Raw genomic sequence first — 12,760 nt, forward strand, 5'->3', positions numbered from 1 at the left:
TGCTTGGGAAAGAAATGAGCAGGTTTAATCACTGGCTTTTGGAGTCGTGGGTGCTCCCTGTGAGAAATCTCACCAGTAATCTCAGTTTCTGGTGTGGGAACTGTGCTAGAGTATGGAGCAGGAAGGGCATTTCTCCTGGGACAGAGATCCCCAGGTGACTGTGCAGCTCAAGTTGCTGGAGCTGTAAGAGGCTCCAATTGCAGCTTACTGGCTCTCTGCAAAGCCTGCCCTTTTCCAGAGGGCACGGTCAGGGATATACAGTCTGCAAAGTTACTTCTCAGCAAGAATCGATCCCAATGTGGACTCATGCACTCTTCAAAGGCAGTTGGATGGGGAAGTCGGTCTCTGGGGACATCAAGAAACATTTGTGCCGTGCCCTTTCGGGCCCACCTTCAGGGAAAGAGTGGGAAAAACTTTATTCTAGATGCTGTTGGGGTTGAGTTTGGAGGGCTGAGAAGAAGACAGTCCTTTGCTCACAAAATGAGGGTTGACGAACACTTCAGTCATGACCTGGTACTCCTCTACATTGTCCTCATGGAGATCAAAGAAAGTTTTCAGTAGGTCCAGGTTGAAGTAGTGCAGTGTGACAACAGTGATTCCAGACACAAAACAGAGCAAGCCTGGAAGACAATGTGCTCTCTGAGAGTGTTCCAGTAAACACCAGCAAACTTCCCACCCCACAACCTTCCTCTGCTGGCCCCCTGCCAGGGGACAATGCCTTCTCTTGTGGAAGATGGCCTTCTACTGTATGAGGTGGCTTCAGCTGCTGTGCTGAGTATCTTAAAACCCAGGCATGGGTCTTAAAACCCAGGCAAGAGATCCCCATCTCCTCATATTACTGCACCTCAGGGACTAAAAATCCCTCTACCACCCAATCCCTCTTGAGATGGGATAGTGTTCCCCCTTCTGCCAGCCCTCTCTACATCTCTGCCAGGATCTGCTTTGCCAGGGCACAGGCTGGGGCTCTGGTGGGCTGCACTCCCCGAGCTCTCTCACCTCCATTTCTAGGGGCGAAGCACTGGGACTCTTGCACACCTAGAAGGACAAGGTGGTGTGCCCTCATATATCTTGGTGTCCTTACCAATCGCTAGTGTGAGCCAGAAAGATCCCCCATAGCCTATGTGTAGGGTTGCAGTCCCAAACTGGATCAGGCACATGGGGGAGTTCCTCACAGTGGAGAATGAGAGCAACGAAAAGATCATGAAGGCCCCTGTGACCAGGAGCATGTACCCTCCATAGACTAGGACAGGCATGGAGAAGAGCATGTTGGAGATGAGCCAAGTGCAAAAGGCCACCCTGGAGACAAGAGAAGATCAATGGATGAGTTGTGCAAGTGCCACAGACTAGGATTCTCAATGTGAGGATTTCCATGTGGGAGGAAGAATCTGGGCTCTAGGTTGCATTGTATGAGGCCAAGCAGCTCTATGGGCAGGCTGGAGTGATCCCTAGCCTCCCAGGCTAAGCAAGCAGATGTGCAACACTCACACTGCTACATCCAGAAGGCAGAAGCCCAGATTTCCTCTTCCCATTGCTCAGCCCACAGACCGTACCAGCCTCAAGGGCGCTATGGCAGCCCACTCAGTGTATGTATCTAGAACATCTCAGCTCCTTGCCCTTCAACCTGCAAGGCAGTGCAGACCCCAGAGAGCAGCACACAGGACTGGGATAATTGCAGGAGCAGGCATAAGTCATTTTCAGGAGCTCTGGACTTTGCTGAGGAGCTGGGGGACAGGGGAAGCCTTCAGCTATGGGCCAGAAGCTCTTGTTCCACGGCATTGCCAGGCCCCTTTCCCAGCTTCCGTGTCCTTGCTGTGAAACCCAGAGCAGGGGGAACAGCACTGCAATGGCCCTTGCCCTCCACAACCCATGGTAGAGGGGACCATCTCCTGACAGCTGTGGACCAGCTCTCCCTCAGCCTAAGTGAGTGACAAGGTATTGCTGTGCAGCAGTTCCTGCTAAAGAGTCGAGATCGACCCCACAATGACAGCATCATCAGCTTTTCCTCATCTGGTCCCACTCCCAGACATTAAATACCCTCACAGATGTGGATGGGAGAGTTCTGCACATGCCCATGGGTCTCTCTGGGCCACCAAGGACAGCAGCTCCAATTCCCTCCATGGGGATGGACCCCTGCCATCATCACCACATCATGGCAAGGATCTTTACCCATTCCTCTCTCTGTGCCCAGCCCTGGTGGAGCTTACTAGCAGAGAGAACCCAGACCTCCCATCTGCTCAGCCCAAGGTGCCTGCAGGGCCACCAGTTTGACCCCAGACCTTGCAGAGGTCCATCCATGCACAGGGCTTTCCTCCTGGCAGCGTGTAATCAGCATCCACCTCAGAGGCCTAGGGACAAGGTAGCAGAGCCCTTCCCACATCCTTGCTTCTCTGCCCACACCAGGAGAGAAAGGCTCACCAGAGAGTGGCTGATGCATAGTGGCTGGAGATGCGGTACTGCCTGTGCACGCCACAGGGGCTTTGCATGGTGAACTTCTCTGCCACGTAGAGGATGGGGCTGGGCAGCCCCTTCTCTAGGCCTTCAGCATAGCTGTGGTCATAGTCTGCATCAAAGCTCCAGGCAAAGTGCTCGTTGTAGTTGATGGTCTCGTTGACCTGATTCACTGGGTTTCCTGCCAGAGGGAGAAGACTGAGGTCCTGCTGTGCCCCAGCAGCCTGGGCACTGCCAGCTAGGAGCAGGAGCACCCGAGCGACAGGAGTGTCCCAGGAGCCTCCACGCAGACCAAGGCCACCCACAGATCACTTGGAGACCTCCTGGGGCCATGGCCACTCCAGAGCTGCAGACGAGGACATCAGACTCACCCATGAGCGTGATGTTCACCCCTGCCAGGCCGACATGCAGCCCAATGTCCGCGTTCACCAGGGCATGGCTGAAGGACTTGTAGAAGGTGTTTGCCTTCACCCAACCAGTCTCCCAGTCCCCCGTGAACTGGACAGCTGCCAGGAAAAGTAAAGCTAGGGTTAAAGAGAGGCTGGTCTCAGGCTTTGCTGTGCTTAAGGGAAGATCACAGGCAAGCACGAATGGTGGCGTTCCCACCGTGGCACTACAAGGGAGTGTAAGGAGGGCAGGAGAGCTGACTCAGCCACCAGGACGTGCCTCAACCAGCTCCCACGCCCTGGCAGAGCTCATGTCCTCCCCTCGTTGAGCATCCACTCCCTCAGTCCAGGAGGAGGGGAGCTCAGATCCCCAGGGACAAACCCCATGACCTGATTCCTCCTTGGACATCCTCTCCAGGACTTCCCTGCAAGCTCCCCATCACGGCAAGCACCACAGCCCCCAGGGACAGACCTCGGAAATGAGCCCGCTCCTCAGCCTTGGGAACAAGGGTGAGTTTCATTCCAAATATTAAGGTCCCTAGATTGTACTGTTACGGAATAGTGAAGATCACTGTCAAACGGAGGCAATGGAGAGGGGTGGCAAGCTCTGACAGTCATTTCAGCTGGGGGAAAAAGAAAAATTCGAAGCATTTCCAGTGTAATTTTTTTTTGGAACAAAGTATCCTTTTCTGAAACACTTTTACTTTGTGGTGGGCTTAATTTTCCTGCACTGAAATGAGCTGGAAGTGAAGGCGATGACTTAATCTCAGGCTGAACAAGAAAACGTGCCCAAAAATAAGTTCAGCTGCTGAATCAACTCGTGAGGGCACTGATCCAGTAGCAGCTCTGCAGGAACGTTTTCTAGCTGCAGGGTCGAGTGTGCCCTGCCGCCACCAGACAGAAACCCTGACGCTGGCTTTAAAACAATTAATTCCTCCTGTGTGCTCAAGCAGCACCCAGCTACATCCTTGTAACAAGAGCGGCACTGGATGGCTCTCCAGGGTTGAGCTGGTTAAGTCTGTGGAGCAAGTCCTGACCTCTACCTCTCTGCCATGTCCAGCCTGGCACCACGTTCCCAGGCAGCTCTGGTGGCATCTCCCAGCACCTGGACATCCCCAGGTGGAGGGTGACCACCACATGCCAGACTGGCCCATGTGTCATCCAGCAGAGTTCCGCAGCTGGTCACAGCCTGGTTATCTACTTCTATTGCCTGGTCGAATCGGCAGCTGAGTTATTTAGGTTGTGCTTCATCATCCCTCTCCAAGCAGTCTTGTAATCAGCCCAGTCTTTCACATCAGAATTTCTTTGATTTAGGGTCAGGGCTGGTTGCTCTCCCCATCTAGCATCTTCTAACCCCTCTATCCCCCTGTTTTGCTTACACATCCTGTCACCCTCTCTGAGTTGGAAATCCTACAGCCTGGTTTCCACCACCATCCCATTTCTTACAGAAGATTTCCTGGTTTCTACTAAATCAAATCTTCTCCTTCATCTCCTCCTGCCTTGCTCCTTGCAAGGTCTTTACCCCCCCCCGCCCCAACCTCTGCCCTGCCTGTGTTTTGTTTCGACCTGCTTTCTCCACAAAACCACAAGGGTCCTCTCATCCTCCAAATATGCCTGGCCGCAGTCCATGCTGCTCAGCCATGCTCCCTCAGCAGCAGGCAGCTCAGGAGGGCTTGCACGGTGTGGGACAATAATGGAAGGTCAGTGAGGAGCATTGTAAACACACTCAAGTGACTTGCAGCTGCGATGTAGAAAAACACATATATGATACTAACTGTTGTTTAGCCTTGTGTGTTGGACAAGTAGAACATCTGTGTTTAGATAACATAGGCCTGTGAGAGACTTAGAGGCAGTCTATCAAACATGCTTGAGATTCCTGCCCTGCTGTGGGAAAGAACGAAGCACGGTGGCAAACTACGCCTCCATGAATCATAGATGGTTTGGGTTGGAAGGGACCTTAAAGATCATCTAGTTCCCACCCCCCTGCCATGGACAGGGACACCTTCCACTAAACCAAGTTGCTCAAAGCCCCATCCAACCTGGCCTTGAACACTGCCAGGGATGGGGCATCCACAACCTCTCTGGGCAACCTGTTCCAGTGCCTCACCACCTGGATCCCTGAAATACAGGCAAAACCAGCAGGTTTGGTGATCCTCTAGCAAGGACTGAACTCCGCGGTGCCTGTGTCGCCACTTGCGTGCCTCTGCCCGGGTGCTGCTTTGGGGATCCCCCAAGTTTGTGAGGTAACAAAAATAAATTTACTCTTTGCATTTCATCCGTGGTTTTGTGGTTGTTCCTGCATCCTGCCTGTATTGGCTCACGTACACAATTGGAGGAGCATGGGGCTGTGCATCCCACCAGAGCTGGGGCTGTTCGAACTCTGTGGTGTCATTACAGCCAGCAAATCTCCCTCTTGATACAGAAGTGACCACTGGCACCTTCAGGTGCTCTCAGCCTCCTGTGCCAAGGATGGGGAAGGCCTTTTGGGAAGCTGTCTGACTGCTTTGCAGAGCAGGGTTAGGATAGACCCTGCAACCAGCCTGGGCCAGGCCATGGCTGTGACCACCAGCTCAAATTTCCTGGGCACAGAACCTGCCCCGGGGTTTAATTCTGCCCCCAGACCCACCCTCCAAGGGCTGTGCAGCGCTTACCAACAATCACCACTCCCACAACGAGGCTGAGTAGAACCCGGACAGTCCAGTACAGCCTCTGCAGGGAGAGAGATGGGACATCAGACAGGGAAGAACAGCCCCCGCTGTCCTCCTGCCTCACCCCAACCCAGCCGGGAGTGTCCCAGCATCCAAAACATGGGGAGCAGATGCTTATCCCCAGGGAGAAGGGTCACGCACCACCCGTCCGCGGATGCCAGGGATGATGAGCAGGAAGCTGCAAGCGAAAGTTAGGAAGACCACGATCACTATGATGGTGCTGACATCGAACACGAAGGCCTTCCTCTGCTGCGGGTAGAAGGGGTAGACACCGTCAAAGAGAGTCATCCTGCACCTCCAGAAGCCTGCGGGAGAGAGGGGGTGACAGCGGGCACCCTGCACTGCCTCAAGCCTGTGGTGGCCAACCCCAGCTCAGCTCTGGAACAACCAGCTGCAGGACGTCCACCTCAAAACTCCCCAGAAGGACAAGGAAATGTGACACTGTAAGGAAACAGGCAGGGTGAAATACTCCCCAGCAGAGAAACATCCCACCCAAAAGCTCTCAGTGGAGGAGAGGAGGCACCTGAGGCAGGGCTCCAACAGCCTGGAGGGATTGTGGCAGCCGGGGGAACCATGAGCCACTGTCCTGCTGCAGCTTGAGGAGCAGCCCAAGCGCAGAAACGTGCTGAGAAGCTCCTCCCAAGACAGAGCTGGGTCTTTTCCTCCAGCAGATGCAGCCAGGGCTTTCTGCTTTGTTGCACACCCTTAGAGGAAGTCCACGAGCCGGCAACCACCGCCAGATGCAGCCTTCCTCCAAAATGACGAGGAACTACTGAGAACATTGATTTCACAGTAGCAAAATTATCTCCAGTCAGGGGCCACCATTGCCAAGGGGAACCAAGTCCACCCCCTTTTCCACCCCCTCTCCTCAAAGAAGCTTTTCCCCAGAAGCTGCAAAGTACAACCTGGGGAGGGAGGACTGTTCCTGTGCTTGGTCCAGAGGGGCCAGAAGCAAGACCTAGAGTTGGCATGTGCATCCGAGGAGCACACGAACATCAGGAGCACATCTCAAGGTGAAAGGCAATTGAGTTACATGAGACAACGAAGTGTGTAATTACCATAGATGGCTTTGAACTCCCACCGACACTTCAGTTCTAGCAATTACAGAGCTTCCCCTGTTCCTAGGTTAGATCTTTGCTACCAAAACTGATTACATGCTTAGTCCTTTTATTTTGCTTATTTAATAGCATCTCTGCACGTAACTACCCCAGGAAGTCTTCAAAAGTCAGGGAATGCTAGAGCTAATATGACTCATGACCAAATACAATTTCATTCTGTCCCTGCATGGAGGAGTTGATTTTATTCTCATTTTCTGAAAACAGTAATAATTGTATTTTTTAGGTAAGATCCAACCTAGAGCAATTCAGCCACAAAAAAAGTGGGTCCCAAATCCCTAGAAGTGGGTGAAGATTACAATAAGTATCATAAAACAGTTTACCTGGGCAGCTGGTCACTTTTCAATGCATAAAGCAATATTTGGTTTCAGAATAATTCTCTGTCCAGTAACCCAGATCATTACAGCAAACCATTTTAACAGAGACTGGGTTTTTACAGCTGGCTCACAACTGACCTGGACCTGACTTTATCTTGACTCTCTGCTCTGGACTGACAGAGCTATCACGTGCACTTGCAAATGTTGTTTTGGGCTTTTGCTGTAACTGTTTTGGCTAGTTCCCTTGAAAGCCAAGCCCAGAGAAGGGCAGCCTTCAGGTGCCATTCCTGCTATGATTACCTGGCAAGCAGAGGCTGTAATTGATTCCCAATGCTACAGTGTCAGACTGAAGGCCAGCTGTGGGGTCCCCAGCCCAGCAAATGTGCTCACAAAACAATCTGAGTGGCTGAAAGAGAAGAAATAAATGAACAGTTTAGCCTAAGACAACTTAAATCTTGATCACTTGAACTCCACTGGTTTCATTATATCTTTGCCCAAATTTCATGAGAGATGCAAAGAGGGAAGGAATGATTTCCAAGATTCACTGAAATGCAACACTTCACAGCTTAAAACAGATCAACAAATACATGACAACTGAAAACCCAGAACGTAACATGGAAAATGTTTCCTCGTTACATCTAAATTTAACTTTCAAACAATATAAAGGGATGTTTGCATTTCCTCTACACTTTGCAACTTCTGGGTATAGATTTATAGAGAATTACCAGAGAAACAACTCTTTCTGTTGCTGTGTGCTCAATCTTTCTCACTTGATTACCCTGCACAGAAGACTAACTCCTTGGCATTTTTGCAACTTTGAAGTGGAAAACTGGTGCCTGCAGCTCAGGGCAGGAGAAACTGAAGTTGTTGCAGCTTGAAAGCATCCTCCATGCAGAAGCATGGCTGTGGCCCTAAAGTCCCTGTGGTTAAAAGACTAGAGACATCTTCAAGGAAGGATCAGTAATTTAGCAGAAATCAACAACTTCTCTTTTGTTTAAAATATTCTGGACCGGCAGGGGAGAAAGGCAAAGGAGGCAGAAAGTTTGCCCAAACCCCAGCAGTTTCCTCTGTACAGAAACCTCATTTTCCTGCCCCAGAATAAACCAAGCTGGAAAGGACATTTCAGAAGCGCCCAGCCAAAAATCTCCTCACAGCAGAGCCAACAGCAGTCTTAGGTGGGGTTGCTGAGGGAAATCTTTTCCCCTGGAAAACGAACGCACAGAGCTGCAATTCAGGGATGGTGGGGACTCTCTGCATTTTCCTGCCCCTGTAAGAGGGTCAAATGAGCATAGGAAAAACTGCCGGTTTAACTCAAAATGGGGATGCATCCCCTCCTCCCCACTCTTGCCTAGTCGGGACCCCTCGAGCAGGGTAGGCAGCGTCCGGGGGCGGCTCCACGGAGCGCGCCAAGGGCCGGGGCAGGAACGGGGCGGCGGGCCGTGGGGCAGGGGCGGGCGGGCAGCGGAGCGCGGGCGGGGCGGCGCGGGGGGCGGCGGCCCTTTCCTACCCACCTACCTACCTACCTACCTACCTACCTGCCGGCGGCTGCGGCGGTGGCGGTGGGACTCAGGTGACACCGTCCCGCACCGCGCTCTTATAGGCAGCCACGGGCGCGGAGCCCTATGTAAATGCAGGAGCGGCCCGCCCCGCCGCACTTCCCGCTGCACAGCCACGCAAGGTGAGTGCCGCGGACGGGGGCTGCGGACACGCGTGTCCCCGCATGTGGGGGGCGGAGGGAGGGAGGGAGGGAGGGAGGGAGGGTGGGTCTGGGTCTGGGTGATCAGGACTACGAGTGTCTCCTCTTGCGTGGAGGATGGGGGATCGGGCCCACGCGCGTCCCACCCACCCCTGCGTGGGGAACCGGGAGCCAGGGCCATACACGCTGCTACCTGCGGGGGGTGTCGGGCTACACGTGTTGTCGCCAGCGGAGGGGGCAGGAGGTCGCGCTATTCCCGTCTCCTCCTGCTTGGAGGACAAGCTGGGATGGGGACATGCGTGGGGGGGGATAGAAGGAGTCGGGCCACACTTTTCTGTGGGATGGACAGGGTGGGATGGGACCATGTGCCCCCCCTTCCTCCCCACTTGCATGGAAACCAGGGTGCTAGGCTACTGGTGTCCCTGCCTGCTTGGGGGACAGGGCACAGGGTGAGATGGGGGTACACTTCCCCATCTGCATGGGGAGCCAAGGGGTTAGGGCCACTTGTGCCCCTGCCTGCTTGGGGCACACACCTGCATGGAGCACTAGGAGGTTGGGGCCACCCATGTCCCTGCCTGCATAGAGGACTGGGGGGGGTCTGGGTCATGCGTGTCCTCACCTGCAGGGTGCGATGGAGCCATGCATATCCCTGCGTGCGAGGGAGCAGAGCCACAGGACAGAGTGGGTTGGGACTATGCACGTCCCTGCCTGCATGGGCACAGGACACCGTAGGGACAGGCAGGCACCCCTTATGTCCCACAAGGACATATGTCCCTGCTGTGCACTGTGGTGTCCACTGGAGCATCTGGCCCCAGGGGTGTCCCCAGGTGGGAAAGCTGGAAACATTACCAGTCCCTGTGTGCATGGTGTCCACAGCGTGTGCACAGGTTTGGGATTTTCTGGATGACATCCAAGACTGGGGAGATGCAGCCTGTTCTGAAACCCCAGGGCTGGCTGGGTGGTGGGCGAAGGTGGCAGTCTCCCAGTCTGTCCCACCAGCACTGAGGAGGGCTAGAAATAAGCTGTGACTAACCAGGACTGCAGGGATCAGGCTCCAGGCTTCTCAAATGCCTTGAAACTGCTCTCCTGTACCTGCACTAGGTTCTGCAGTGGGGCTGCTGCTCTCTCAGGATGCTGATGTATCCCACAGTCCCATCTGATGTGGCTCTGGGGAGAGCTCTGGAGACATTTGGAGGCTGAAGCCGTAACTTTAGGAGAGCCAAATCTGTTGAGATCAGGTGGAGCAGGAGATCCTTGCTCTGGGGGAAGCCATATGTTTGCACTCTTTGCAGCACGGTTTTTGGAGGGGTGCAAAACTCCAGGCCTTGCTAAGGGCAGAGGGATCCTCTCTGATGGGAGAAGACAAGGCTGGGAAGCATGTGCTTAATTTCACTAGGTGCAGAGGGAGGGAATGACTTTCCAAAGGTCGCACAGGGAATGTGTGGAAAAGCAGAGACTGAGGGCTCATCAGACCTTACAAAATTCCTGGAATACTTGACAAGTCTGTGGAACTAATCCAAGCTTGCAAAGCTTTCCCTCAGCAAGCTGCACCGTGGGCTTCCAAGGTCACTCTGGTTTCTTTATGTCAAGGAATCCCCTGGGTGGTTTGCAAGATTTGGGATGCAGGTGTAAGAGCAGGGGGGTCTTTCTGGAGAAGCCTGGCAACTGGTCCTCAACACATGGGAGACCACATTGGGGAGGTGATGCTGGAGCTCTCAGCTGAAACATGGGAAAAGAGCTTGTGGGACAGCTGAGTGCCACTCATGAGATGCCCTCCTTCCTTGGGATGAAGTCCCTAGCCCAGAACTGCATGTCCCTCTTCTTGATGCATCCTGTAAAGACTGCTGGGAGTCAGCCTTGTCTATGAGGAGGTTCCCAGCAGTAGCTGGAGAAAGTTTAATAGGCAGGGGAGACATGATCTCAGTGTCTCCTCATGCCCTTACAGACAAAGTTCTGCCAGGGAGAGCTGATCCTGGGGAAGGGAAATGGTTCTTGAGGTTTGGTTGGGAAAGACAAACTGCTGATGTGCCCAGCAACTTGTAGGAAGACATAAAGGCAGTGTAGGGGCATGGAAGAGAAGTTCCATGTTGGTGGGAAAGGCCCCCAGAAGTCTTTGGTGCAACCTACTGGTTGGAGCATGACCACCACTGTCACTGTATCACACTGGCTATAGTCGAGGCTGGAAAGCCTCCAGAGACACCCCCCCCAGTCTTGGCAATCAGCCGGTTTTCAGTGCTGGGCCATGGAGAGATGAAAAGTACATGAGACCTGGCATGTCATCTCATGGTTTGGGCCAAGAGCAATTCCCATATCTGAGGAAATGGGAGGTTTGCTCAGTGATAGAAGGAATTTTAAAACACATTCTCTGCTGGAGCCCTGTGAGAAGACCCAAGGGGAAGGGGGAGACATACTACACTGTGATTGTGGTGATGCACTTTGAGATTGGCTTTGCCCCATGTTTCCTGAGCGACTTTGATAAATCTTCTGTGGCACCCTCAGGCCTCAGCACTAGATGACGGTTGCAACTCTGTACATTTTGAGTTAGCAGGAGATAGATCCAGCGTGTCTATGGGGACTCCCTTCCTACAGTGCAGGAGGTCACGTGGGCCTCTGTGCACAAGCAAACCACAACTGTTGCTCAGGGTGTCTCCAGCCACACAGCCCTCCACATTGGTTTCAGCAGGGAACAGGCTGTTTCAATGGGAAGAGCTTTCTGGCAGGAGCGTCCCATGTGGTGATGGTGACTGGGCTCTGCCTGCCACTCCTGACAGAGGTCCTAGGCATCTCCTTGCTTCACCCATTGGTCAAACTTTCATGTTCCCCTTACGGGATGGGGCTCACGGAGCCTCTGATTCCCACCAGCTGCACAACCCAAATCTCATGCCCACAAGACCACGCTCAGCAGAGGGCTGTGAGATGGAAGAGCTCTGGGGCCCCTTCCAGGAGGACAGGGGTGGCACTGGGTAACCAGGAACACAACTCAATGCTGCTTTCAGCAGCTCTGAGGCTTTCACCAGCCCCAGCTCCCATGTGCGCGGAAGTGAGGCCAGAACTGAAAATGAAATCACTGCAGAGGTATTTCAATAGGGATTTAATGTTAAATTAATGTTATGGAAAGCTAACAAAGCAGTTTGCCTGTAATAATGTTTGTTAAATACATTTTATGGAAAGCTAACAAAGTGGTTTGCCTGTAATAATGTTCTGTGAGGTGCAGAGCACAGGTGAGCTGTTGTGACAGAGGAGGAACGTGGAAATGTTACTTCTCAAGAAACAGCTTGCTTTCTAATGCAAAAGGCCCAAAGTACAGAAATCTCTGGCAGAAGGGAGCTAACACAGGTTATATACGATGCTTACAACCTGGCAATGAGCGTTCAGTTTTATGAAACGCAATTAATGTGACCACAAAGGACAATATTTAAATCTCAATCAACTTCATTTGCCAAGTGGATAGTCTATTTAGTGGCTCTCATATTACAATTTGTGCCACTGGTAGTGATAAGTGAAAAATCCCCACTGCAATTCCCAGTAAATCAAAAATAAAACCTACAGAGCTGCTGGCAACATGTAAGCCTTTCTGAAACCATCATTTCTTTAAGTTTTGATTAAAACAATGAAAAAAAGAAACTAAAAGCATCACTTTGGCTTGTGACAGAGCAATGTAGGAAAAGCTGAAACCTGTGCATCACCACATCCCTTGGCAACACAGGTCCTCTGAAATGGGGCTAGTCTTTGGATACACACCCACAGTGCTGGAACAAGGGACAAAGAGCCATATTTAGTGGAAAACCCTATCTTGGAGTTAAATCCAAATTTGGAATTCCTGTGCATTTGAAAGCCAACAGCAGCATTTAGCATTTATGACCAAAAAATGTAGCCTTAGCTGTTCATGGCTGGGAATCCTTCTCTGCAGTCAGGTTTTAAAGCTGTTTTCAGCTGAGGTTTTAAAGGTTCAGGTCCCACTGATGAAATTTGCTCTGGATCCAGGGCCTTTGTGGAAAGTGAGATGGTAAAGCGTTATGAGAAAGGCTGGTCATGAGAGAGTACCATCGATTTAGCCCAGAGGTGATCAAGAGGTGTTGATCTGCAGTAC

The 12,760-nt window shown here is 52.4% G+C and overlaps 1 protein-coding gene across 1 annotated transcript; it reads right to left on the bottom strand.

The window, feature by feature from the left end:
* Window positions 1-420: 420 nt before the first annotated feature.
* Window positions 421-5,830, bottom strand: DUOXA2 (dual oxidase maturation factor 2). Its single transcript, XM_049812008.1, has 6 exons — window positions 5,684-5,830; window positions 5,486-5,543; window positions 2,820-2,954; window positions 2,416-2,629; window positions 1,082-1,296; window positions 421-620 (listed from the first exon to the last, which is right to left on the bottom strand). The coding sequence occupies exons 1-6, from the start codon at window positions 5,828-5,830 to the stop codon at window positions 421-423; spliced, it is 969 nt and encodes a 322-aa protein (XP_049667965.1).
* Between the last annotated feature and the right edge of the window lie 6,930 nt (window positions 5,831-12,760).

This window comes from Accipiter gentilis, chromosome 10 (assembly GCF_929443795.1).
Source record: "Accipiter gentilis chromosome 10, bAccGen1.1, whole genome shotgun sequence".
NCBI lineage: Eukaryota > Metazoa > Chordata > Aves > Accipitriformes > Accipitridae > Astur > Astur gentilis.

Excerpts from the sequence above, each read along its gene's own strand:
- DUOXA2 (XM_049812008.1), bottom strand. The coding sequence starts at position 5,830 with ATGACTCTCTTTGACGGTGTCTACCCCTTCTACCCGCAGCAGAGGAAG. Across the intron at positions 5,544-5,683 it reads CTGGCATCCGCGGACGGGTG|AGGCTGTACTGGACTGTCCG; the intron begins GTGCGTGACCCT and ends CTCTCCCTGCAG. Across the intron at positions 621-1,081 it reads CTGGCTCACACTAGCGATTG|GCTTGCTCTGTTTTGTGTCT; the intron begins GTAAGGACACCA and ends ATTGTCTTCCAG.